The sequence below is a fragment of the Drosophila biarmipes genome, chromosome 3R, assembly GCF_025231255.1.
Source record: "Drosophila biarmipes strain raj3 chromosome 3R, RU_DBia_V1.1, whole genome shotgun sequence".
NCBI lineage: Eukaryota > Metazoa > Arthropoda > Insecta > Diptera > Drosophilidae > Drosophila > Drosophila biarmipes.
Window position 1 is genome coordinate 3,051,489 of NC_066616.1, and position 27,381 is coordinate 3,078,869.

The following is a 27,381-nucleotide window of genomic DNA, read 5'->3' on the forward strand; positions in this document are numbered from 1 at the left end:
GGAAACGTCTCCTTCACTGCGTTGCAAACTTCTGACTGAAATCATTATACCCTCTGCAAGGGTATAAAAAGTCTTTTATATCACTGAAGCTGAATGAATGTTTTTAATTTAACTGAAAGGGTATAATACCTATCGATTAAACTAAAACGCTCGCAGACGAGAAAAACGCTTAAATGTGCCGCCTTCCTAACACATATTGAAATATTGGGTAGATGGCACTTTATAATATCACTTTGCTGCCTGCATATCTTAATTTCTCTTTTGCTGAGTATCTGCTAGTCGAGGCACTTGGTTGTTCTTGGTTAGAAAGTATATGAGGAGTATTAAAAATTCTTTGTACAAAAAAAGCAATGAAAACTAGTTTTTGAATATGACCGCTGAGGTTTCTTTTTAAATTTAAACAGCATTATATTCTTAACATTCAAAAATATATTATACATTTATAATCAAACCACAAGAGCTTTAAAGGATTAAATTACTTTAAACTAGATAAAACACTTTAGTCGAAACCCTCAACTATGAGCTTAGCTAACCTAACTTTTGAAAAATTTAAATGGCATACCTTTTGGCGCAACATTTAAAGAGTGGCGCAACCTAACGTGTAGTATTGTTACTACTTTCCGCGCAAGACCTTTTATACCCTTGCAAGGGGTATTTTGATTTCAGTCAGAAGTGAAGGAGACGTTTCCGACCCTTGAGTTAGCTGTTTCCGTCTGTCCGTCCGTTTCTACGCAAACTAGTCGCTCAGATTTAAAGCTATTGGGCTGAAACATTCCCAAAAGTCTTATTTCTTTTGCATCGGATCGGACAACTATATTTTATACTAAACATCGGAAAACATTTTTTTAATTATATATTTGTTGATTTTTAACACACAACCTTCTAAGCTTGGAAATATAATTTTTTAATTAGTTCTAAATTTCAAATTTATTTTAACAAAATCGGACGACTATATCATATAGCTGCCATTGGAACGCTCAGAAAAATTGGTGGGAAAATAATATGAAACAAGTTATAGGTTCGGTGACAGTACAAGCAGTATATTGGTTAGAAATCATTTCGATTGATTATAATATTTTTATGGAGACAAAATGGTGTTGAAATCTTTTTTTTAAATGACCACCAAAAACGTATTCGAATAAAAATCTTAAACAAAAAATAACACACGAGTTTGGTTACGTTGTAGGTAGGGAAGTGCCCCACTATGGCTTACAAGAAAAATAAATTATTAGCGACTGGCAATTTACAAATTACATGTTCCCAATGTTATTGCACAAAATAAGCTGTGGCAAGGAAAAAGTCAATATTTTTAGATTTAGTTTACGTGTTACTGTACTGATTTTAAAAATAGTGGTGTGGCCTTATAAATGCAAAAAAATGATAGTATTTTTGTTCACCTTACTATTAGAAGGTGTATTTTTACACTAGCATTTTTGAACCCTCTGAAGGGTTCAAAGTCGATGGCATCTGCCTGTCGTTATAAGCTCACTCCCTTTCAGAGTTGGCTAAGCTATCGGCAAAAAGAAATATGTCTAACGCAGTTTGGAGTGTAGCTAGAAAAGCGGTCCATAGATGGCGCTGATCATGCCACCCGCACACGCCAGGCGCAGCACCTTACGTTTCCGGCCGAAGCGTTCGGCTGTGGTGGGTTTACGCGGCGTCCGCTCCGTCCGTACGAAGTTGTGTGGCAGACGCGACGACGCTGCATCAGTCCGCGCTCAGACGTCATCGGTGGAAAACAAATCTAGTTCGGTCCGCCGTCTCGGTCTTGCGAGGTGTTCGAGTCGACCACACACACTCGTCGGCGAAAAAGGCCAAAAACGGTCGATTGTAAAATGATCTGCTAGTTTTGTCGCAAACGCAACGATTCGAGGCTTTAACAAAGGCCCCGATGAACTAGTGCATCTGGTCAAGTGAACTCCACTCTCCGGCTGATGCTTACATGATATCCAAGGCAACGGTTTCTTCTGTATCTGTTTTCCGCTGAATCCAACTACCGCCTGCAATTAACGGGTCCAAAAATCCGTGGAGAGCAACCCTCGAGCAGCACCCCCAGGACCCTGCGAAATGGTAAAGAGTGACTATGAAATGCGCTGCAAGGTGCAGGCCTTATCTGCTGAGCCTTGTTTATCCCCATTCTTCGGCTTAATGCAAATTGCAAGTCAATTGTCAGCACTCGTCCTTGTTGAACGATTAAGGCACAGCACCGCTTTGCTTCGTCGTGCTTTGTTATTTTGCGCCTCTGAGGGAAAACACGAGCGTGTATGATGTAAGCCGAGCCACACAGTCATTAAGAGTCTCCTGCCGCCGCCTCTTTCTCCTCTCCATTTAGTTAGCCCAGTCATTTATTTTTATAAGATGACGCCGTCATCGTGGGTTTTCACTCCCCTCCCCCAGAGCGCTCCGACGAAGGCAACAACAGCATCAGCACTAACAACAACGGTAACTAACGGCAAAAGTCAAGCGAAAAACACTGCGCCATCCCGCTCTTGCAACCTTACCCAACACCCGTAGGAGTGAGGGAGACCGTGGCGGAGGCAGAAGCGGCGCACTGTAAATCGATATTTTGCGGCATGACCGAGTGGCCCAAAAGGGGGGCACTGGACTTGCGGACTGGTGTGGTGGTTTTGGTTTCGTTAGTTGTTCAGTCAGACAGACGCCGCCGAGGTTTCGCATCCCTCACCCACCACGATGCTGTCTCTGTCCCAGGGCCGCTCGTACATTTTGGTAAAAGTCCCCACAACCTCTCTTCTGAAAGAGACAGAGAGAGCCCGTCGGTCTGGCAATTTCTTCAATTTCGCGCTGTTATCACACCAGCAGCAGCAGGAACAACAACCTATGCCAGAACTGTCAATAACAAAGCATTTTCGCCAATCTTATGGAGAGGCGTCTCGTCTATGCTTGTTGTTACTTCGGAACTGTCGTGATTAAGGGCACCGGGTGTAAAGGTGGAGTTACAGGGTGGACACTCCAGTAACGACTCGATGAGATCTGAAACTGAATCAGGACAAGTACGAAATTTGGGACCTCGACCACTACACAGGTCGACAAAATCTGATTATTTCTTGGCCTAGCAAAGCGCTGCAAAATTTGAAACGATTATTTGTAAAACTTAAAAACTGTACGTTGTCTCATTTTTGAAAAAATCGTGGTCAAAGTACACAAAAAAACAAAAGTTAAATTACAAATCTTTTAAATTAAAATATGGATGTGGTACTAAATGTTATTCGGCTCTTATCAAATTCCACTTTCGAAAGATTCACTCGTGCTCCAAATCTGCTAGACATGTTTTAATGTCATGGTCGTTTGTGGGCGTCATAGTAAAAACAAACTTGCGCTGCGTAGCGTTCATACGGACAAACAGACGGACGGACAGATCAAGAATACATTTGCTTTATGGGGTCTGCATCCTTCTATCTTCAACATACTTTCCGACGAATCTACTATATGAGTAATGGGCATACAAATTTGACTGCTATAATAATATAGCTGCCATAGGAAGTATCGAACAATTAATTTTAAAATAATAAGAAACCAAATTTGTTTGTAACATACAAACCTTTCTTTAAGCTCGTACCCTTTAAAGAAATCCCGTCCCGAAGAAATACACCAATAATCCCGGAAACATGCCCTTTTAGTCCCTTTCAGTATGGCCATGACCTGAAACGCGTTCCCGAAGAGGCCGCCTTAGTTTTGGCAAAATTCAAAACCAGTACGGTGGTTGCGGACGAGATGCGTCGAATATTTTGAAAAATGGTCACACAAAACGAGTGAAATGTAAGCCGGTGCCCATTGTCCTAGCCGTTTAAAACGAATTGCTTCACGCAAACGACTCATAACGCTCATATAATAAACCTTACTCAGAGTTGGGCAGTTGGGAGTTGGGTATAGGAAAAAGGGCATCTTACTTATTACGCACAACAAATTTTATCAGACGGAATTATGTACCTGTATTTCTTGATTAAATTTGTTTTTACTTTAAAAAGAGAAAATTTGATTTGATTTTGTTTATCAATACATGACAAAAATGTATAATTCTTTTTTATACCCTTGCAGAGGGACTGAAATTATTCAGTCAGAAGTTCGCAACGCAGTGAAGGAGACGTTTCCGACCCTATAAATATATATATATATATTCTTGATCAGCGTCACAAGACGAGTCGATCTAGCCATGTCCGTCTGTCCGGCCGTCTAAACGTCCGTTTCTACGCAAACTAGTCTCTCACTTATAAAGCTATCGGGCTGAAACTTTCCCAAAAGTCTTCTTTCTATTGCAGGTAGTATATAGGTCGGAACCAGCCGGATCGGACAACTATATCTTATAGCTCCTATGGGAACTATCGGGGAAAAAATTTAAAAAAAAAAGTATATACCTTTCTTAGCTTGGATATATCATTTTTAAATTAGTTCTGAATTTCGAATTAAATCCAAAAATTAGTGGTAAAATAATATTGAAAAATTATATTTTCGGTGTTTTTTCTCTTATAACCTCTTACGCTTGGAAATAATATTTTATTTTATTAAATTAAATTTTATCAAAATCGGACGACTATATCATATTGCTGCCATAGGAACGATCGGAAAATTAGTCGAAAAACATGAAATAAAAATTATATCTTTGGAGTTTTTATCATATAACCTTATAAGCTTGAATATAACATTTTTTAATTAGTTCTGAATTTCGAATTAAATTTTATTTAAATCGGACGACTATATCATATAGCTGTCATAGAAACGATCGAATAATTTGTCGGAAATAATTTGAAAGTAATTATAGCTCTGGGGCTTTTTGACATATTATCTTATAATATTGGGAATGTACATTTGTATATTTTGAAGAATTTGGAATTCAATTTAAAAAAATTATTGATTATTTTTTATAATTGCAAGGGTATACAAACTTCGGCTATCCGAAGGTAACTTCCTTTCTTGTTTAAAGCCGAAATTGTATTTTATTGTCTATTATTGAGGTACAAAAAGGCGATTCAATTGGACCATACACTTAATTACCAACTGGATTGGGGTCTTGAAAAAAAAAACATGTTACAGTGTTATCTGTAGCATTTCAAAATTGATTGGAATTTACAATTTTTAAAAACATATTAACACTCCTCCCAAGAAGCATGAATTTAAATTGTTAAGGTATAAGAAGAAAGTTGGTAGTGCCATTTATAATCATTTATTTTAAAATTACGATAATTTGTGTACCTGTTGCTTTAAGACTTCCGGAAACCTATGTGAAACAATTTTTTTTCTCCATGTGTCTAAAAACCGCTTTGTAGATAATGCAAGCATATTCCCCTTATTTTCTCTAGTTAAATGGGGTTTCGGTAGGCAACCATAACAGTTGTGTCTGCAGTTTGTCGATAGAAATATGACACCAAGCTTAAGCTGCAGCAAACATGTAGCAAAGGGCAGCTACCCAAACAAAGCCATATAGTCGTTTACTTAAAGTTCAATGGTAGCCTGGGTCTACTGCAGATGCTTGACTGCCGAACCCTCCTCGTACCACAGTTTTTATACGCCCTTTGTTTAATTTTCCAAAGCTTCCAAAGTTACCAAGATGTTATATCTTTCATTTGGTAAAATGGATTACAAAAACAAGTACGAACGCTATAGTCGATGTCATTGATATTAGCTAAAAGGAGTGCTAGATAGATAGATATATGCTGCATGGAAATCTGTTCTTATACTAATAGAGACAATAAGCTTAGACGCGCCTCAAGCGGCTTAATGGCTTATTAGAAAAAGCTGCTTAATTGCTGCTTGTGATGTGCGGTCCCATATACTTTATGGAGTCGGAAACGCTTCCTTCTACCTGTTACATACTTCGACGAATCTAGTATACCCTTTTACTCTACGAATATCGAGCTAAAACACTTTTGTTGGCACTGGAGTGTAAATTTACTATAAATATAGTCAAATATCCTTCAAACGAGTACAGAACCACCATTTTTAATTTAAGCTCTTCACCGGACTTTCGCTACACTTTTATTCCGCATCTGATCAGAATATATAGACTTTGCTTTCATCACAAAATATTATTTCTTTCCAGTACTCCAAATTACGATCTAATTAATTTGTGCAAAGTAAACCCGTTTTGATATACGAGTATAGTATTAAGGGTTTCTTGTTTTGTTCTAGGATTTTCCTGTCTTCTCAGCAAGTTAATGATATCGGACGGCAAGAACGGGGTAGATTTCCCAGAGAGTTTCTGTATTTTAGTAATGACACTACTTATGGTTGAAGCACTTAAGTCGAACTTCCCACAAATATATTCAATCAATCGACCCTTATTATGTATATAGGTGTAAAATGATTTTTGTTTGCGATTTGTTGTTAGAGATTTACATGTTTTTATTGGTTTTGAATTTCGAATTAAATGTTATCAAAATCGGATGACTATATCATATAGCTGTCATAGGAACGATCGGAAAATTGGTCGGAAAACATGAAATAAAAATTATATTTTTGGTCTTTTTTAACATATAACCTTCTTAGCTTGGAAATAACATTTTTTAATTAGTTCTGAATTTCGAATTAAATCGAATTATCAAAATCGGACGACTATATCATATAGCTGTCATAGAAACGAAAATTGGTGGGAAAATAATATGAAACAAATTATAGCTTTGGGGCTTTTTGACATATTATCTTATAATATTGGGAATAAATTTTTTATATTTTTAAGAATTTTGAATTCAATTTAATAAAAATCGGACTACTCTAACAGATAGATGTCAAAAAAAATTGTCTAAAATAAGGAATGAAATATTTCACAAATTTACTAAAGTTTATTATTTTTTATAACTGCATGGGTATACAAACTTCGGCTTGCCGAAGTTATCTTCATTTCTTGTTTCATATTATTTTACCACTCACTTTCCGATGGCTGCTTTATGATATAGTCATTCGATTTTGATAAAATTTAATTCGAAATTCAGAACTAATTTAAAAATGTTATACCCAAGCCTAGAAAGGTATACTCGTATGTTAAAAAACACCAAAGATATAATTTTTTGATTTTATTCCCCGATAGTTCCTTTGGGAGAGATACAGTTGTCTTATCCGGCTGGTTCCGACTTATATACTACCTGCAATAGAAAGAAGACTTTTGGGAAAGTTTCAGCCCGATACCTTTAAAACTGAGGAACTAGTTTGCGTAGAAACGGACGGACAGACGGACATGGCCAGATCGAAACGTCTAGTGACGCTGATCAAGAATATATATATTTATATATAAAAATATCTCGTATAAGCAACAAATATTTCTGTGAGCAAACAAAACGTTTTATATTTACATTTTTGTCCATAACTTTTTATGGAAAGCGTTTTCTGTTTGGTTTCATCATACACTTCAGTTTCCCAGAAGAGGCACAAAAAAATCAAAAAATAAAATTATGTAACAGGTAGAACGCAGGCTGCAACGCCCAAGATAATGCCCACAAACTTTAAAATATGGTACATTTAAACCCTAATATCTCCGAAACTATAACAGAAATTGGGATTAAGGATTTTGCTTTGAATGCAGCGCAAGTTAGTTACGCGAATATACCACGCCTACTCTTACTCCGAAAATTGTGGCGTTTTACGTAACACTCTCCGCTAGACGTATTGCTTTGCTTAAAAAAAGGCTAATAAACTAAAAAATATCGATGTCCAAACGCAAGTGTATGTATTTAAATATTTTACTATGTTACAGTAAACCAACTAAGAAAGAAAGAAAATTAACAGCAAGCAGAATTAAAATTCAGAACTAATTAAAAAATGTTATTTCCAAGCGTAGAAGGTTATATGTTAAAAAACACCAAAGATATCATTTAAACTATTTTTTCCTGTTATTCTTATAAGAGCTATAGGGTATAAATGGTTTGGCAAGGCGAAGCTATACCCCGTTCTTGTCTTAACAACACTAAGGAAATCTCTATTTTACAGATTGTACGTCACAGATCCCGCCGCGCCCGTATGTGGAACATGGGGCTGCTCTTCTTAATTTACTATTGCGTCAGCATCTACTCCGCCAAAGGAGACATAAAAGAAGGACAGTCCATGCCGCTGGACGTGGGTAGTCTGGCCGAGGACACCGGCGACACAGAGACCAACGGACAGGAAACCGTTTTGGAAACCACACCGGCATTTGAGGTGAGCAGTAAAGATTTCAAAAGCTGCTGATCACTTAGGAATTTATTTCTTTCTGGCAGGCCCAGGTGACCACGCAATCTACTCCCGTGCATGTTGCCGTTCCTACCTGGCGACCCAAGCGGGACAACTGCACGCCTCCGGCCATCGAGCAGTTCCCCGAGCCGCTGATGAACAAGTGGGCGCGGCAACACGGCGGCCTCATTCTGCACATTCTGGTGGCCGTCTTTACATTTTTCGGCTTGGCCATTGTGTGCGACGAGTACTTTGTGGCCAGTCTGGATAGGCTGTGTGAGGGTGAGCTTAAAACCGCGACTTTTAAAATTGTGTAACGTAAAGAAAAAGCACAGTCTTTTGATTCAAGGTCTTTATGGTATAAACTGTATACCGTAGTAGAAACTTTACACTGATTATCAAAGAGAAAAAGTATAGTGGGTCAAGTATATTTCTTGATTGACATGTGATAGTCGCTACGGAGCACTTTCGATCGGGGTTTCTCCTAAGTCAATTAGTCGGTCACACTGCGGTCACATTAAGTATGTAGGCTGGCTGAAGCCCCCACAGCACAAGGTCCTTTACGTACACACAAACAAATTTTCTTCGTAAAATGGCCTTTTGCAGATATTTCTGGGACTATAAACAAAGAAGATCATTTAGATTGAGTACCTTGAGTATGCTGAGTGTATGTGGACATATACAAATAGCGAAGCAAGATAGCTAGGGGGTCACCTAGAGGCGATTACAATATTTGGGCATAACTTCTTAATGAACAATGTAGTCCGGCAAATTAAAATGTATTGATAAGCAAATTTAATTTATTTTTTGACTTGCCTACATATTTACCTCAATCTAAAAATTAGTTTAATTGGTCGGTCCTATATTTTTGCGGCGAAAAGATTTTTAGCAACTCCAAATATCAAACAAACAATTAACAAAATTTGGGGTCCAACGATTCGACCTGAGTCTTTAAACTTTTTACGAGTTTCATATTACCCAAAATGTTGTTTATCCGTACGATTCGGAACTTAAATAAAATTATAAATTTATTAAATATTATTTAGGTATAATTTTGCATATTTGTAATATAGTTTTATAGTTTTCGTTTTTTTTGTAACATTTATTGTGCCGCCTTAAAGCCTTCTAACATGTTTTGTTTTTGTTTGTATGCAACATATACTAGGAAACGTTTTTGCCCATAAAAGATACATACTCTTGATCAGGATCACTAGCAGAGTCGATCTAGCCTTAGAAGGTTATGCTGCTATTTCAGTAGATGTTATGTGGGCGGCAGACAGATTTAAGCATTTAAACCGTTTGTTGGCGTTAGAGTGGGCGTGGCACATTTTTTTGGGTCAGTCGATAGGTATTGATGAGACAAATGCATTTTAGTTAAAATTTTTGTTCTATCATAAAAACTGTAGGCGCTACAGATTTTCGCGGATTGTGGGTGTTAAAGTGGGCGTGGAACTCCTGCGCTGCGCAGGAACCCTAGAAATCTGCATGCCAAGTCCTACTCTAGCTCTAGCTTTTATAGTTTCCGAGATCTCAGCGTTCAAACGGACAGACGAAAATGACTAGATCGACTCGGCTAGTGATCCTGATCAAGAATATATATACTTTATGGGGTCGGAAACGCTTCCTTCTACCTGTTACATACTTTTCGACATATCTAGTATACCCTTTTACTCTACGAGTAACGGGTATAAAAATCGGAAAGCTCTGAACATAAAATGCCCTCATGGGAACGACCTGCAAAGGTATAGAAAATTCGGCTTGCCAAAGCTAATACATTTCAGTTAAATTTTTGTATAGAATAAAAAAGTAGAAGCCGGAGTGTTTGTACATAAACTGACGAAACTACAAGATAACAGTTACATTTTTTCAAGCATAAAAATTGTCGGCGCCATAGTTTTGTGCGGTTTGTGGATGTCAAAGTAGACATGGCATATTCGCAAATCAAACTAAGGGTGAAGGTCAAGAAATCTATATCTAAAACGCCGTTTCACAATCTTGACAGTTTCCGAGATAATAGTGTTCAAATTTACGATTTTCGATCTAGTATAGTCTCTTACTCTACGAATACGAAAAAGAAACGACTGCTCTCTTATATAAGCGCAAGCATTGAAGACATCATTTCTATGGAAGCTATAGGAAATAGTATTACGATTTGCTCAATTTTTGTATAGTGTATTTATAAATATTTTTATATATCTTTTGTGAAGCCCGACTACTGTGCATCCAAAAAAAAGCGTCATCAATATGCCCCTTAAGTGTCATTGTGATCGTATTGAGTGTCTAAAAATCTCTGATATGAAAAACATAAAACTTGATATTTTCGAAAATATTATTTTGATCCTTTTTGGTGTCAGAAAGACGTTAAGCACTACGGGTCACATTTTGAAGTAGGATAATTGGTCACGAGTAATTTCTAGCATTTTTAATTTAATAAAAGGATGTTGTTTTAATTAAAGTTGTATAATGTATTTTATGAAATCCCATCGACAACGTGTACGTATGCAATCCTTGGAGTCTAAAAAAAAAATGTACATATTTTTGGTATTTTTAGGCAAAACAAAAGCGTTTATATGCACATACCTAAATGCGTATTACCGTCCGAACCAGTAAAGTATTATACACATCCATCCAAGGAAGAACGTTATAGTCGATTGCCTCGACTATCAGATACCCGTTATTCACCTAAAGGGAGCAAAAGAGAAATGGAGCAGCAAAGCTGTATTTTACGGCGCCACCTATCAGCTATTTCAGTAGATGTTATGTGGGCGGCAGACAGATTTAAGCGTATAATCCGTTTGTGGGCGTTAGAGTGGGCGTGGCAAACTTTGTTAAGGTCAGTCGATAGACATGCCAGTTTCTGCTGTTCTAGCTTTTATAGTTTCCAATATCTCAGCGTTTATACGAACAGACGGACATGGCTAGATCGACTCGACTAGTAATCCTGATTAAGACAATATATACTTTATGGGGTCGGAAACGGTACTTTCTGACGAATCTAGTATACCCTTTTACTGTACGAGTAACGGGTATAATAATTCACATTCGTCGTCTTTTCCTTACCGTCACCGTTGAGCTTACAATGATATATCGATAACTTATTTGCTTGCACGATAGGCACAATTTTTTGTTTTCGAAGAGACCACGGATTTGAAGACAATTATACCAAATAGAATCAATTAAGATTTTTCATTCTTTTAAAACTTATTTAGGTCCAAATTGATCCCAAAAATGTGATCCTCGGCTCCCTCGGTTACTACCCACACCTTGTCTTTTCAAATTGACACTCAAAGATTTGTTTGCGAGGTCAGCGAGAAATCGTTCGAATAATCAGTAAATCAGAAAAATCCAAAGCTTAGGAGTACAGCATTATTTGACTTTGCTAGCTCTATCTGCTAGCTGCTACTCAACCTAAATAAAGAGCTGATGGTATATAGGTATAACCTGAAAATGAAAACAAGCGACATATTTTTTCGATTTTTACTTGATATGTGAAATAAATCAATGTTTTCACGTATGTTCCAATTACAAGTATAACAAAAGTTGTTAGCTAATCTAATTTCATGGTTGGTTATTTGTATTTTTATGACACAACGATTTGTTATTGTTAATTTTTAGACACCAACACAACCGGTTTATACAACTCAAGTCAATTGAGATTGCATACCATATTCAGCAAATCAGCTGTTTTTATTAATACTTGGTGCTTTATGCTTATGCGCCATGTGGCGCTAAAAGTATTCTTATATCTTTATATCTTTCCTTGAAATATTAACAATATTCAACCAAAAGTTTAGCGCTAAAAGTATTCTTATATCTTTATATCTTTCCTTGAAATATTATCAATATTCAACCGCTGATTTTAGGCAGGTTTTTAGTTTTTCAGTAAAGCGCCAAAATTTCGCAAGCCAAAAACTTTCTTTGTATTTGTTTGTCATTAAATATCCGATCGTTGCTTTGGCAACTATATGATAAATTGATCCAATTTATTTTAAAATTGCATTTTAAATTCTAAAATATTAAAAGAATGAATTGCTAAGACTAAATGTTTATTTGTCAAACACCAAAGATGTAGTTTCTTTTTAACATTTTTAAAACTTTTTTGAATACTTCTATGGGAGCTACGGGATATAGTTGTCTGATCCGGCTCATTCCGACTCATATACTACATGCAGTAGTACTGAGAAACGGACAAACGGACAGACGTACAGGAGGACAGACGGAGAAAGGGACAGACGGAACAAACTAAACCACCTCTTAACGAGGAAAGGGTCGTGGCGATCGCGCACCATCAATACTCGTTGTACATAATATTCGACTTAATAAATACACTTTCTAAAATGTTCTTATCTGCTCGCTTCAGCCAAAAATATTTCAGTTTCTATTTCAAGTTCTAAAAGTAATATTTTATTGAAGCTAGATAGCTATACCATACAGCTGCAATAGAAGGATCCGATAATGAATGTCAAAATAATACAAATACCGACCTACAAAGCTTCCACGGTTTAGTTTCCTTCCTTGTTTTCAAAATCGTTTATAAAATGGGATTCCATTTGCTTTTGCTGTACTAATATATGAGGTTTGTTAATAGTATTACATTACATTTTTTGGGCTTTTTATAATTTATTTTTAAAAAGTTTAAGTCGATGAAAAACTCAAATACTTCCCTTTTAATTACAAAATGTCTGATAAGAATTTGTTCAAATCAAACTACAGTTACTTATCGCTTAATAACTTCCAAACCGTAAATTATATCAAAGTAGAGTAATCTCAAGGGTTATAAGATTTTAAATTTAAATAGAATTCTCAATTTTGAGAAAATAGTCAAAAAGCGGTTTTAAAAAATAAACTTTTTGTCATAACCCTATCTATTAATTTAAAAAAATTGTCACTAAGGAAGAGTATTTAGCAAATACAATTAGCTTTTCAGAGACATATGGTACATATGTCTAGAGACTACTACGCCAAGCAGTTTTTTTTTCAAAAGTCGTAGAACAAACGTTTTGTATCTCGAGCTACTTTATACACTCATAGGGTTCCCAAAACCCTACAACTAAGATGGAATGCATAGACCCCCACAAAAAAGAGAGAAAAATGTTCGATTTAGGAAGAAGAAGAAAATCTTGTTTTGAAATTACTTTTGAGCGGAAGATCGGATTTCAACAAATGAGATGTCATTCGATGAGAATTCTCAGTAAGAATAAAACTAGGTTAGAGTGTGGCATTTATCCCCACCGTATACAGCAAATCCAATTGTTACACTTTCACCACTTTTTCTCCAAAACAAATTAATATTGGTAAGCAATGTTCTTAGTTTTTGCAATACCTTTCGATTGGTGTATCACGTCTACAGTGATAAACACTTAATTATCGATTAATGTTTTTGGTGTCGGCTCTGGTTTATTTTCTGCCCCTATTGTACGATTTTAGAGTTTCCTAGAAAAAGAGATTTCTAAGCACCACTAATTCTGATTATTTTGTAGAGCTAAAGCTTTCGCCAGATGTAGCGGGAGCTACGTTTATGGCTGCCGGAAGCTCTGCACCTGAGTTGGCCACTGTGGTAATAGGAGTGTTTTTTGCCAAGGATGACATCGGCATAAGCGGGGTCATAGGTTCTGCCGTGTTTAACATAATGTTTGTGATCTCCGTCTGCGCCCTGTGCTCGGGCACCGTCTGCCAATTGAACTGGTGGCCCCTAGTGCGAGACTGCTTCTTCTATTGTGTCTCCATCCTAGTTATGCTGATAATCATCTTTAACGACGTCATATCCTGCGTAAGTTCGAAAGAATAGGAAGATATCTTATCTTACCGTTGGTCTTTTTTTAGTTTGAGTCAGTAGTGATGCTTCTGTGCTACGTTGGATATTGTGTAGCTCTCCACTTCAACACAGAGCTGGAACGGTGGGCGCTGGGTTTGAACCTACCCTTCAAGCTTCCCAGCAAGGAGGAACAGTCGGCATTGGTGACATACAAAAACGTCCCCGAGAGTTCCTACACCCAAGGAAGTGCTGCACATGCTCAGGGACAACAAGCCCCAAAAGACAACGAGAGCATCCAAGTGGAGCCGCAAAGTGACTACCAGAACTACAGCGATCCCAATGCCAGCTGGGACCCGAACGCCGCCTGGGGAGAGGAGAGCCAGCCGAACCCAGTGGCTAATCCACCGCCGGTTGATGACTGGGGCATGGGACAGATCGGCAAGGAGAACATGGGCTACCACGCCGACCAGCCCGAGTCCGTGATCACCGGCGAGGCTGCAGCGGTGGCGGCGACCACCAAAGGTGGTGGCCAGGTGATACCCACCCAGTCCGCTCCGGCCGGAGCAGCTGACTACTATAAGTCCACTGACAAGCAGCGGGAGCCTCGGCGCGATCCTCTTCTCCGGCCAACGGAGGGAGGGCTGCCAGCCCTGGTTGCCTGGTACGTGGTTTATCCGATTCACTTCCTCTGCAAGAAGACAATGCCCGACTGCCGGCAGGAACAGTATCGAAACTGGTACCCATTCACTTTCCTCATGTCAATGGTGTGGATATCGTTCTACTCCTACTTCATGGTGTGGATGATCACAGTGATAGGGTCCACGCTGGCTATCCCGGACACAGTGATGGGTCTGACGTTTGTTGCCGCTGGCGTGTCCGTCCCGGATGCCCTAAGCTCAATAGCCGTTATCAAAGAGGGCTTCGGCGACATGGCCGTGTCGAACGCAATTGGCTCAAATGTCTTTGATATACTAGTGTGCTTAGGTCTTCCCTGGTTTATACAAACGGCCATCATTAAGCCCGGCTCGCACGTCAACGTTATTTCAAAGGGTATGTACTAAACCCGATGTCCCCATATCTGCGTGTCTATCTATCTCGTAGAGCTCGTCAAATGAGCAAAGTGTGGTGTGTCCGGCATGAGTGTCCTAGACGTTCTCTAGCTAAAGTAGTAACACTAATCCCGTTCAAGTCTAATTCCTGAGAACTCTTTTTCTCTTTCCTCCTCTGTCTTTCCTTTCCGTGTTCATTTTCAGGGCTAGCCTACTCCACGCTGTCACTCTTCTCCACCGTTGTCTTCTTGATCCTCTCTACGCACCTGAACGGTTGGAAACTGGACAAGCGACTGGGCATTATCCTTATGGTTTGGTATCTGTTCTTTATTACATTGGCGTCGCTCTACGAACTAAATGTCTTTGGCTACATGAACCCACCCGAGTGCCCCAGTGAGTATACTCCATTGATGCCATCTTAAGACCTCCCTATCTGGACTGTTCCATTTCAGGCACATACTAATAACCCGAAGATGTCAGCAACGCACGTATAATCACATTACCAGCACCAAATACCATATGTACATGTAGAGTTCATAGCCTCAACTAAAAGGAAAACAATGCCAGAATGGATGGAACGTTTTCCTAACGTTAATTAATGGAAAAATTTAATACTCGGAACGCGTTTTACATGGATTTTTACATTGCACCAGGACAAAGTGGAGTCGATAGAGCAAAAGCAAAAGTATATAAATGTACATTTATACTATATTTATTCATATGTATGTATTTAAATAACAATTAGGAAGTTAGCAACCTATATAGGGGTGCTTCTTTTTAAATTGAGAAACTATTTTATTTTCTCTCACATACATTTTTTACTACTGATCGTTCAGCCATCTAAGATCATTAAGATCAAGAATATATATATTTTATGGGGAAAAGGCGTTTCCTTTCTTTTCGCCGAAGAAAGCATACCCTTTTACTCTACGGGTAACGGACGTAACAAGATCTCACTAGGACCACTAAAGCAGTTCCCCACGTATTTAAAGTTGGTTTTCAGCCTAGAAATTCTATGAAATTTACATTCTTGGCCTTTTATTTTAAGTAACATGACGACGGTATTTAAAATGATTCACATCTGTAATACCTTAACACTTGTTATATAAATATTGTTTAGGGATAAAAATAGGTTTCCCAATTCAGAGAGAAGTACACATACATATGTAATAAAACACAGTATATATAAAGCAGAAACGCAAATGTAGATAGGGATATATATATATATGCTACTAAGAATAAAGAGAGCAACAACAAATGAGTTAATGTTGGTACGGATTAAAATACCAAAGCAAAATGTACCACACCACAGTCAAATAGTTATGTATGTATATACTTTCGTATCAAATCGCTTAAATTATGGAAATTACTCAAGAGCTACGTTTTAACCCAGAGAACGGATATTTTGAGACAAACCAAAAGAGTCTTGAACTCTGAACAAGAACAACGAATTCCTTTATTACTTTGTTGTTGTTTTATGTTTAGCTAAATTTACATGCAAGATTTATATGTACCCCAAAAAATCTTCCTAATAGATACAAAAAAACAGAAAAGTGCAAATAAATTTACCACAAAGGCAATTAATCGTGTCAATTTATTATTGTAAATAACAACCAGTTCTATTAAAGACATATTAAACACTTCAAGTCAATTTGCGCTCATAACCAGCCTTGTTCCAGATTTAACACTACTATTTAAAACCGGGAGTAATTTTTAAATCCTTGGTTTTCTGAGTTATTAGCAAAAGCTAATTAATTTTTGTGCAATCAAAGTTGATGCAGGTGGTCATTACATTGAATCCTAATCATAAAAGCCTAAGACGGAAAGTATACAACTTGTATATTTACTCAAATTTACAACTATCAATGCTAATCGTACTAAATTTGTGGGCATAGCTTAATGAACGCGCTCAAATAATATTCAAATGCATACGAACTAATACATCGACATATTTCACACAAAGGATAACTTTTAAATATATTTGAGGAAATGAACGTAGGCCGGGAACATTGACTTTTATAAAATAATTTTGTCAAAATGCTAAACGTAGGCTACCCTGGGTTTCCAGTGAAGTTAGCTCCTTGATTTAAAAAACAACACTCAAATTGTTTGCACTTTGTCCTTTTTTTTAGGCGCGCTCCAACGCTTTATTAATTAAATTAATTAAATCAAATTAATAATTTAAAATAAATTTTATTTTATTCCGCTTGTCAAGTGAAATGTGTATTTGTAAGTTGGTAAGGTGAATAACAGATATTTGATAGTCAAGGTACTTGCATCAATACTAGCTTCTGGAACTATGTGTATGATAGAAAAGCGTTTTGTTCCCAGTAAAATTAGCGATTTCTTCCCAATTTGCATTGCGATAAGATCTCTGGCCATATATTTCTAAAGAGTGATTCGATTGAACAATTTGTTGATAGGTTTTGACAAACAAAACAAAGTCCCATTTACACTTTTACAAATCTTAGAAAAATGTGGAAAACAGACCTCTTTTACAAATGCACTTGTGGTTTCCGAAATAGCAGTTCATGTGGACTGGCAGGAAGGTTGATGCGTACATGACTAATTCGACTCGAATAGTGACCAAGATCAATAAGAACGGGTATATGAAATCAGGCCGGTCACCCAGAGTAGCTTTCGTCTACCCTTCTGACAGTTTTGTTTTGTAGTTTAATTAATGTAAACCAACTTCCAGAGACGAATTAATCACAACATAAACGGCACCGTTAAAAATTATAGTAATGCTACGGTTCTTCAACTTTTAATGCCCATTGGTGTCTCAACATACAGCTCAACGGTATCGTAACAACCAAAAAAAAATTTTTTTTAAATTAAATGCATACTGTACTATACTACATACTATGCTATGATTATTATTTATATGTTTTTCACACAAATTATACATCTCCAATAAGTGATGATGATTCCTGCTTATTGGTTAGTCGAAGTCGAAGTCCGCCTGTCTCTTTTCCTTTGTAAGGGAATTGAGATCTCTTAAGTATTAGGTCTGAAAAATGTGAAGCTAAGGATAATAGGTACAACAAATATTTAGCTTTATGTGTTCGTATATTAGGTCTCGTAATTTTTTCGAAAAATTTTAAAATAGATTAGCTTTAAATTCGTATTACCATTATAGTTTTCCTATTAAAAGTCGGATTATATTTTTTTAAATATATCATTTTCTAATAACTTTTAAGTTTAATAAAAATATTTAAATATTTTAAAATTGTTAAAGACATGACAATAAAAAGCCACAGCATTTTTTCTAATAATATTTTAGAATCGGTTTATATTCAATGTAAAACAGCATGAGCCATATAAGTTGAAGGGAGGTGGCACCAAAGGCAACTTAAACAGATATACACAAATAAGCGTATTTAAAAATCATCGTTAAATAATACAAACAATCGTCTACTGAAAATATTTACATATAGAAAAAGCTCATTACGTTGCAACTCTATAACTACAACACAATTTAAAGGTTCTTTCTTACTCTTAAAAAAAATAAATCAAGAATCTTTATTAGAGCATAAATTTTTTTTTTAGTTTAAACAATAACAGTACACTCAGATATGGTGCAATATACAAAAAACCTATGGTGCAATATACAAAAGACCTTTTTTTCGATTTTGTAATAAGGCTAACACAACGTTTACATGCGAATGTAATTTTTTTAAATAAACAAACTTGTGAGAATTAACGTTTTCCTGTTTCGTGTTACTTCTAACAGTATAAAATACAAAAATGCACCTGTAAGAGATATACATATATAAAATTCTGTATGCTACTTGTTTTTTTATGAAAATCCAAATTACCTAAGGATTAGAGGCGCAAGTAGACACAAAACCATCAAATGATAAAAATGATATATATCTACCAACATATACATACAATGTACAATATTTGTTGCATATATTAATATATTGAAAACTAAAACATGCTATACCAAAACAATACAGTAAATGTTAACATCTGAAATTTGTGTTGATTAGTCGTAATTGTTTGCAAAAACTATATTTAAACCTGTTTAAAATTTAACTTCGGGTCGAAAACGTTTACATTTTGGTGAGATTAAACATAAAAACACAAAAAAAGTAATGCTAATATAAAAACTGTTGTTGTTATGTTTAGTCTTATGAATTTCGGAAATAAATGCATTAATAGAGACAAAAGAAACAATTGGATTTTTGGATTTTGGTGTGGTAAACGTGGTGCTTTCTAGTATCTAAAGATTAATATTTTGATGACAGCCCAAGCCATAAGAGCTACTACGTACTCACTAGCTCAGAGGCTTCATAGCCGCTTAAATTCTGTTAAGATGAAAAACAACAATTAAGGAAACTAACTCCAGCAAGTTTCTACACATTTGCACGTCGTTCCCGTGGGAGATTTTATGGACTAAGGCAAAAGGAGTGCGAGAGGGTTTGAGATATGCTTCCAGGGAATCAATTTACATCCCAAATGCAAACTTGCTAGTTTTTCTCATCGTTTATTCAGACGGACAGACAAACGGACATGGCTAGATCGACTCGGTTAGAGATCCTGATCAAGAATATATATAGTTTACAGGGTCGGAAACTATAAAACTTATAAAAGCAAGCCTAAATAGAACTTTCTCGCACTAGCACTTCTGTGATAAAAAAAGAAAGTTAACTGCATACAAATGAATAATCCATTTATTATTATTATCAAGATGTGTTGCAAAAACCAACCTTTAAAAATAGTGGGCAGTGGCACAAAAATACAAAGGAAGACAAAATTAAACTTTTCTTATTTTCCACCAGCAAAGTCTCACACAAACTTATTTTACCTACACTTTTCACCTACACTTTCCAAATATTTAATTATTTAGCCTACGTCATTAGACTTATCATAAATATTTTTTTTTTTTGAAACACTCTCTTAATGCATGCCGACACTTATAAAAAATTGTCTCTATCCATAAATCATTTTTTCCAAATTAAACTATTGCGCACAAGTTAAAATTTAGCACTTTAATAGTTCTAGGTTTTAATACACAAAACTCTAGAAAACAATTCACTTCGCTTTTATTCAACACATTTTTGACCTTAATTACGCCTCAAACTACGAATTTGATCTTTTTTATATAGGAAGAGCGTCACTACTATGTATGTATGTATATATACACGAAGAAATGAAAATCGACAGTAATCGTCCGATTGTTTCGAGTGATAATCAATATAATTGTTTCGAAAAAACTAAAAGAATGGCCTACCAAGTTTTTAAAAAAATCCATTGTTGTGGGAGAAAAAGTGGTAAAAGTTAAAATTAGGACATTTTGATCTGTTGGGGCCGGTGGGGATAATTACCCCTCGCTATTAACCTAGAAAATCGCTCCGTTCAAAAGTAATAGGCCAAACAAGATTTTCCTGAAAATTCTAGACATCGTTAAACAAATCAGTATAAGCTAGTTTGGCGAGAAAACCGCTATAAATAGCTAAACTGTGTATACCCATAACTTGTGAAGTACTGAAGGTACAGGCTTGTGCTACAAGTCGTTAAAAAGGTATTTCGAAATACCATGTACGCCTTTTAAACACCATTTGTTTATTGTCCAAAGTGTCTCTTTATTTAATTTTTATAGTCGTTTTCCAGATTTTTTCCAAACGGCTCTAACGATTTCAAATAAAATATCAAAGTTTATACCCCCTGAGATTCCTCAACTTTTGGCAAAGGACAATAAAATTTGATGAGAAAACTTGAAATGTTTGAAATGTATACCCCTTTCTAACATGATTTGTTAAACATAAACTTCTGATATCAAACAAAATCAGCTCTTAACGAGGTGAAAATAAAGTGACGTTTGCACCTTCAACAATCAAAAGTTCTGATATCAACGATATCAATGTATATATTTAGTATAATATATATTACATTTTCGCCACAGAAGTTGATAGTGTCATACACGGTGATATACCCTTTTGTCTACGAGTATCGGGTACAATCACTAAAGATAAAGCACTTGTATGCTATGTAAAGTATGCTTTGAATTATCCATCAATTTGACTGTTTAAAAGCAGTTTTAACACTTTTGAATTGCACATATGAGTGCAGCTTCCAAAATTTTCCGTAAAATACGTATGTTCGTCACTGACAGAAGTGATCAATGAATCACAGGGTAGTGCTCACCTCCGCCACCGTAATTTTTAAAGGTTGAACAGACCAGAACACCTGGCAAGCCCAGCTGTTAAGTACCGCGCATCCACTAAAGCTCTCTCCCGCGCTTTCGCCCTTTCCAGCCTTTCCGCCTTTCAGCTTTCGGAAGAATAACCGTTACGCATACACACTTGCCGAGAGGAGAGCGGGGAAAGCTTTCTGGAGCTTCAACCGGTGTCGCTGTCTCCCGCTCAGTCGTCCATTCACTGCCAAAGTGGTAGCAACGGTGCGGGTGAAAGTGCTTCGGCTGGAAACATTCTATACGGTTCGACTGTGTGCGCTGCTACCTGTTCTTTTGTCTGCCGTCTGCCGACTGCTGTCTGCGTTTGCCCCGATAAGACTCGTAGATTGCCATATTTTATCATAGGCGCAGACCCTTTATATAACGCTGGGAAGTCTTGAAAGCATCGTCCCGCTAGGTTGGTTATCGACCATTGACACTACGTTTTAAAAATCCTCCCTATGTACTCACTCATATATGCAAAGTGTTTCTGTATGCGCCTACATATACACATATAAGTACATATGCGCAAAGAAGCGTTGTCGGGAGAAACTTGTTTACCAGCGATAACGCGCCGCAGTTAGGTCACCAGCATCGGGCTGATAAGAGCTACAGCTATTTTCAGAGGCTGCCCGACAACGTAGTTTTCGAAGCATACAGCATCGATTCAACTTCGACGGTACATTTGGTGGCACCGGACAACCGACTGTTGGTTTCTAGTTCTACTCTGTACTGATACAAAACGTTTGCAACCATATCATAGCTCAGCCAGACCATGAGCCCTCTCCCCCGAGTCAACATCGACGAGCCAAAATATGATCAGAACTCGTATTTGGGCAGAGCCAAGCACTTCTTCCTGCTCACCAACCCGCTCAACGTGCTGGCCTCTCCCTCGAAACTGGAGGAGGCCCGCCAGATCGTACTAAAGTATCGCGCCGGTAAGGAAGACGCGCTGAGCAGTCTTTGGCCACCTGATCTAACTCAAACTACTTGCAGGTAAGGATGTGCCCGAGTGCAAGAGCATCGACGACGTGTGGCGGGCCAAGTATCTATACGATTCGGCGTTCCATCCCGAGACGGGCGAGAAGCAGATAGTCATTGGGCGCATGGCGGCGCAGATGCCCATGAACACGATCATTACGGGGGGTGAGTACTAGTGGCGTTTTTGGGGCTCAATTGGCTCCATTGGAACTATCCGCTGCCGCGCTGCTGAATAACTCGACCATAATAATAGCACAATCGTTTTCCAGGCATGATGGCCTTCTACAAGAGCACCTCCGCCGTTGTCTTCTGGCAGTGGTGTAATCAGACGTTCAACGCTATCGTCAACTACACAAACCGCTCTGGCACCTCGCCCATAAGCCAGCCGTATGTACCGATTGATATGGCGTTCGCATTAATAAACTCTTCCCCCGCCTAGGCAACTGATCACCTCATACTGCCTGGCGACCGGCGGAGCCCTGGCCACAGCCCTGTCCCTAAACCGGGCGGTGAGGAACATGAATCCGCTCGTTGGCCGCCTGGTCCCGCTGGTGGCAGTGGGGGCGGCCAACTGCATCAACATCCCCTGCATGCGGATGCAGTAAGTTTTATTTCCTTCAGACACTTTTTTTGGACGAACTTCTCAAAATTATTTTCACCAATCTATTTACTGCTCTAAGCTAATTTTATTCAAACTGCTCAATATAGAATAGTCTGGTTGAACGCAGTGATTGAGGGCGATTAGCATTTGTTGCTGATTTCCCTTTATTTTTACAGAGAAAATGTTAAGTTTATTCCTAACATATAGTTTTACAAAATTTGTATATTCCGCTTTCCTTATCAGAGATTTCAACTTACCAGAGCATTTGGAACATTTGATCGAATTCATTTTGTAAATTTGTGCTATAGACCATTTCCCCCTTAAATCCGCATATGAACAATTACTTCCAAAAAACCTGTAACAAAGAAGGAAGATTACCTCGACAAGTCTAAGTGCACTTAATGGTACACTTGAAGCTATTTCCAAATTATGCAACAAAAATCGTATTTTTGTATGCGTTAGATTTTTACACACATAGTCCAAAGGGTTCTATAATATTTCGTTTTAATTTAACTTTGCTAAATTTCTACGAGCTTTTTCTAGTTTTCCATGATATTTAGATATCTCCTGAGGCTCCCGAATAGTTATAGCTAAGAATACAAACTGATTAACAGATCTTTTCTCACATATTGAATTATGTGCCCCCGTAATTGGACTTATTTTAAATATTCTAAACTAGAATTTGACGTCAATGTTGAAACTCCCAAAATGTTCAAAATTTATCTGCTGAAAAACCGCCTCTAAAGCATAAGTCTTGTTGAGGATATTTTATGGATTTCTTTATGGCGATACAACCATCCTCCGAGAAACTTAAGGTGGCAGGAAAGACTGTCATGGCTAGATTGACTCAACTAGTGATCTAAAAAAATCTTGTGATAGTCCGATCGCAACGAGAGATACACAAATGGAAAGGTATTCCAAAAACTACGATTTCATACTAAGACTTTGTTTTTGGGAAACGGTAAAATTAAAATTTAGAAAATTAAATCTGTTGCTGTTTACTCATTTGTTAAAAGAAAGGTTTAACAAGATAGGAAGTTAGCTTCGGCAAGCCGTATTTGTATACCCTTACAGATATAAGAAATAATCAACTTTAGTAACACCATGTGAAAGTTTTAGGGATTGTTGCTGACTTCAGTTATATTAAAAAAAAAATTATTTCATTCTTTTTTCAGATCATTTTTTTTACATCTATATGTTAGAGTAGAGCGATTTTTAATTCTTAATAATATAAAAAAGTATATTCCCCATATTATAAGATAATATGTCAAAAAGCCCCAAAGCTATAATTTGTTTCTTTATATTTTCCCACCAATTTTCCGATCCTTCCTACGACAGCTATATGATATAGTCGTCCCATTTTGATAAAATTTAATTCGAAATTCTAAACCAATTAAAAAATGGTATTTCCAAGCATAGGAGGTTACAGACGGGCGGACAGACGGACATGGCTGATCTAGAATATATATACTTTATGGGGTCGGAAACGTACTACTACTGCGTTGCAAACTTCTGACTGAAATCATTATACCCTTAGAGGATTTTCCTATTTTGTGGTACTTTTCAGTACTACTCTATTGTCTCAAGACGGTTTGATGACGTCCTCGTGCCCAAAGATCTCAGAGTGCCGACGCTTCAGTCTTTTTCTGTAAGTTTAACTTGCCAGGGATGCTGCTAGTGGGTTGGTGTGGGCTAGTAGACGGTCAGAGTGCATGTAGATCTGCTCTCGCACCTTGGGGATGTGAAGATCGCAAGCTAGGACCCCGTTTATTACATATCACGGCGCATTCGCAAACGTACGTAGCCCATAGTTTTGCACTTTGTGGACCCTAAGGACATTTGTCATTATAGGAACCACAATCGCCTTGTACAGCACTATATTGCTGCTGAGGCTGAGTTTACTTGTTCCTTTAAGTATCAAATTAAGCTTTCGAAGCTTATCAAGACTCTTGCTGTAACCTTTATTATGTGCTGCCTGCACAAAAATCGTTTGTCCATAATCAAGCCCATGTACTGAACCTGATAGTATTGCGGTATAGCTGTGTCCCGGAGTTTTACTCTGGATAGGATTTTACTTTTAAAAGCTAAGTTTAGGTGCTGAAAAGACCTTAGTTCTTTACGTTCCTGTTTTATTTTGACTTATAATCCTTCTTTGTTCCTTCTGTACATTTAATGTTTTGATGTTTTTTGAAACTATAAAATGAGAGTTCTATTTACTTTTTTAGTAATATTTATACATTAGGTTTGGTGATAGCAAACCATCAAATTTTACGTGCTTTTAAAAATTTATTTTTTAAAAAGTTATGTCGATAACAAACTTTTAAATGTTTCCCTTTAAACTAAAAAATTATCTAAGACGAATTTTTTTCTTTTCAAATTACTGTTGAATACTTTTGGGCATTCAAATAAGCAATAAAATTCCTTTCAACCCGTATCAAAAAGGGTAGGGAATCTCAGGGCTATAGGATTTAAATTTTTAAAAGAAAATGTTCGTGCCAATCTTGAAAAAAATTGTCAAAGACCGATTTTTAAAAAACTTTTTGCTATAACTTAAGATTTGTATATAAAAATCATACAATTTCTGTTTAGGTAGAGTGCTTAGCAAGTTGAATTACCTTTTTAGAGAAAAATAAGCCAGTCAAAGCAGTCCTTTTTTTATTTTCCGCTAAACTAGCTAGTTTTTCCAAAATTCGTTAACACAAGTTTTCTATCTCGAGCTACTTAATAACCCAGAGGGTCTCCAAAAACCTAAAATCAAATAGGGATTCATAAAAACCCGCAAAGGGAAAATACATTTCATATTGGGGAAAAGGGAAAATCTTGTTTTAGGAATTACTTTTAAACTGGACATTGAATTTCAGCAACGACGCGAATTCTCAGTAAGAAGAAAACTAGGCTAAAAGCCGGGGCATTTATTCCCACCAACTCCGTTAGCTTCAATATTCTAAATTTTTATTTTTAAACTGTTAAGACTTTTTGTCCTAAACCAATCGAAACTTCTTAAGTCTTGGTAGTTACAATCTGACCATCATAGCAGCTTTTCAATTCTGAGGCTATATCTAGAAGTTTTCTTCGCACACTCTTTGGTGACCTTCGCCACTACCGGTACTGCCGCCCACAGTGATTCACCAAAAAATATTTAACAAGTTGTATTCCTAGGCCGCAGCTGTTTCTAAAGCCAAATAAAACAGTGAAAGAGTAATTATTAAATGAGTCGTATTAATTGATATTTATGGATAAAAAAAATTGATTTTTTTGCAAAATCTGAGAACCTACTGGATATGCATGATTTTTAAAAACACATCCCGACAAAATTACGTGTTGGTTATCCAGGCCTGACAGCATTTTATTTCAATAAATTAGGATACATTTAAAAAATTTGGGTACATATAGAATAGTGTTTATACCTACGAAAGTCGCTCGCCAGGCATGAGAGAGAGAGCAAGGGGAAAAAACACGGTATACGCTTTTAGTCGAACCTTTTTTCACCGCGGTACTCAGATTACAAAAAAAAATTGGGGGGAAATACCAGAGTATTTTTTGGTGTTGCCAACCCCCCGAAGTGACTCCCAGCTCGCGCACCGAATTAAAAATGGTATCGTGTGTATCCGAGAATTGATCGAAACGGCTCTGTATAGTGGTAGAAGTAGCACTTTTATTGACAGCTAGAAGCAACATCAGTAAGCTGATTTATTTCACACCAACTTTTGTAACGGAGAGAGAAATTTTGAGAAAAGGGCTAGTAAGTTATTGGTACTAAAATTGTTTATGTAAGGTAAAATACATTACCTTTTTCGTTGTGATTATTTAATTGTCCATGAAAATTGTATTAGGTCTAGGGAATGTTCTATCAATGTAAACGAATTCCCTTCCGGTTAAAGAACGTAAGTGGAAGGCTAACTTAATCTACTCATCCTATTTAGGGAGCTGCGAAACGGAGTGGTTCTACTCGACGAGAACAACAACGAGATGGGGATTTCCCAAAAGGCGGCCGTTGTGGGAATCTCAGCCGTCATCCTGAGTCGCATTGCCATGGCCATCCCGGGAATGAGTACGGCGTCCATGGGGCTTACCGAAACCTATGATAGTTACACCCTCCTTCTGTTTCAGCTCTGACCCCTGTTCTGATGAACGTCCTCGAGAAGAGGGGATTCCTCGCCAAATACCCGAGATCCAACGCCCCCATTCAAACGCTCTTCTGCGGCTTTGTGCTGATTTTCGCCACGCCCCTCGGCTGCGCCTTCTTCAAACAGCGCGCGGGAATAAAGGTGGACTCGCTAGAATCGGAAGTGCGCGACAGCATTAAAAAGAAGCGTCCGGACCTGGACACCGTCTGGTTCAACAAGGGCCTCTGAGCCCCTAAGCTCCTGAGCCCCTGTGCACGTCACGAGCTTAACGAAGACAATATTGCTTGATTCAGCTGCCTATTTATTTACTCACCTTGCATTTACTGGCACTTTGCCCGTTGAGTTTTGTTTGAAATACTCATTATATTCTTCCTGACCGCACATTATTACCGCTCACCCCAGTTCGGGACGGTGGATATTAAATTATTGATGCTGCTGCTTGCCCGGCAGTGACTGTGTGAAGGTGAACGAAACCAAAAATAAATTCTGTTAACTGTTTGAAGTTTGAACTGTTTCAATTGGACCGCGCAGTG

At 37.4% G+C, this 27,381-nt stretch overlaps 2 protein-coding genes and 1 long non-coding RNA gene across 5 annotated transcripts; 2 read left to right on the top strand and 1 right to left on the bottom strand.

Annotated features, from left to right (window-relative positions):
* The first annotated feature begins 1,722 nt into the window (after nt 1-1,722).
* Nucleotides 1,723-19,140, top strand: LOC108024966 (probable sodium/potassium/calcium exchanger CG1090). 2 transcript variants are annotated; one of them, XM_017095205.3, is made up of 7 exons: nt 1,723-2,070; nt 7,936-8,142; nt 8,202-8,436; nt 13,635-13,924; nt 13,978-14,959; nt 15,163-15,351; nt 15,411-19,140. In XM_017095205.3, exons 1-7 carry the CDS (start codon nt 2,068-2,070, stop codon nt 15,419-15,421), a joined length of 1,917 nt encoding a protein of 638 aa, XP_016950694.1. In that variant the 5' UTR covers nt 1,723-2,067; the 3' UTR covers nt 15,422-19,140. The 2 variants fall into 2 exon arrangements, with proteins under 2 accessions (XP_016950694.1, XP_050745065.1); XM_050889108.1 differs by lacking the exons at nt 1,723-2,070; nt 7,936-8,142; nt 8,202-8,436 and adding an exon at nt 13,545-13,569.
* On the bottom strand, nt 10,466-10,892 carry LOC127011582 (uncharacterized). The gene is made up of 2 exons (XR_007764672.1): nt 10,735-10,892; nt 10,466-10,669 (listed from the first exon to the last, which is right to left on the bottom strand). It is a non-coding gene; the product is annotated as an uncharacterized LOC127011582 (long non-coding RNA).
* Nucleotides 19,141-21,179: 2,039 nt separating the features above from the next.
* LOC108024980 (sideroflexin-1-3) lies at nt 21,180-27,350 on the top strand. 2 transcript variants are annotated; one of them, XM_017095228.3, is made up of 7 exons: nt 21,180-21,557; nt 21,903-22,077; nt 22,136-22,285; nt 22,390-22,507; nt 22,560-22,721; nt 26,645-26,772; nt 26,832-27,350. In XM_017095228.3, exons 2-7 carry the CDS (start codon nt 21,915-21,917, stop codon nt 27,074-27,076), a joined length of 966 nt encoding a protein of 321 aa, XP_016950717.1. In that variant the 5' UTR covers nt 21,180-21,557; nt 21,903-21,914; the 3' UTR covers nt 27,077-27,350. The 2 variants fall into 2 exon arrangements, with proteins under 2 accessions (XP_016950717.1, XP_016950716.1); XM_017095227.3 differs by having other exon boundaries at nt 21,183-21,557; nt 21,755-22,077.
* The last annotated feature ends 31 nt before the right edge of the window (nt 27,351-27,381 follow it).

Coding starts and splice junctions, on each gene's coding strand:
- LOC108024966 (XM_017095205.3), top strand. Junction 8,437..13,634: donor TCTGGATAGGCTGTGTGAGG/GTGAGCTTAAAA, acceptor ATTATTTTGTAG/AGCTAAAGCTTTCGCCAGAT. Junction 13,925..13,977: donor TTAACGACGTCATATCCTGC/GTAAGTTCGAAA, acceptor GTCTTTTTTTAG/TTTGAGTCAGTAGTGATGCT.
- LOC108024980 (XM_017095228.3), top strand. CDS start 21,915: ATGAGCCCTCTCCCCCGAGTCAACATCGACGAGCCAAAATATGATCAG. Junction 22,722..26,644: donor ATCCCCTGCATGCGGATGCA/GTAAGTTTTATT, acceptor CATCCTATTTAG/GGAGCTGCGAAACGGAGTGG. Junction 26,773..26,831: donor CATGGCCATCCCGGGAATGA/GTACGGCGTCCA, acceptor CTTCTGTTTCAG/CTCTGACCCCTGTTCTGATG.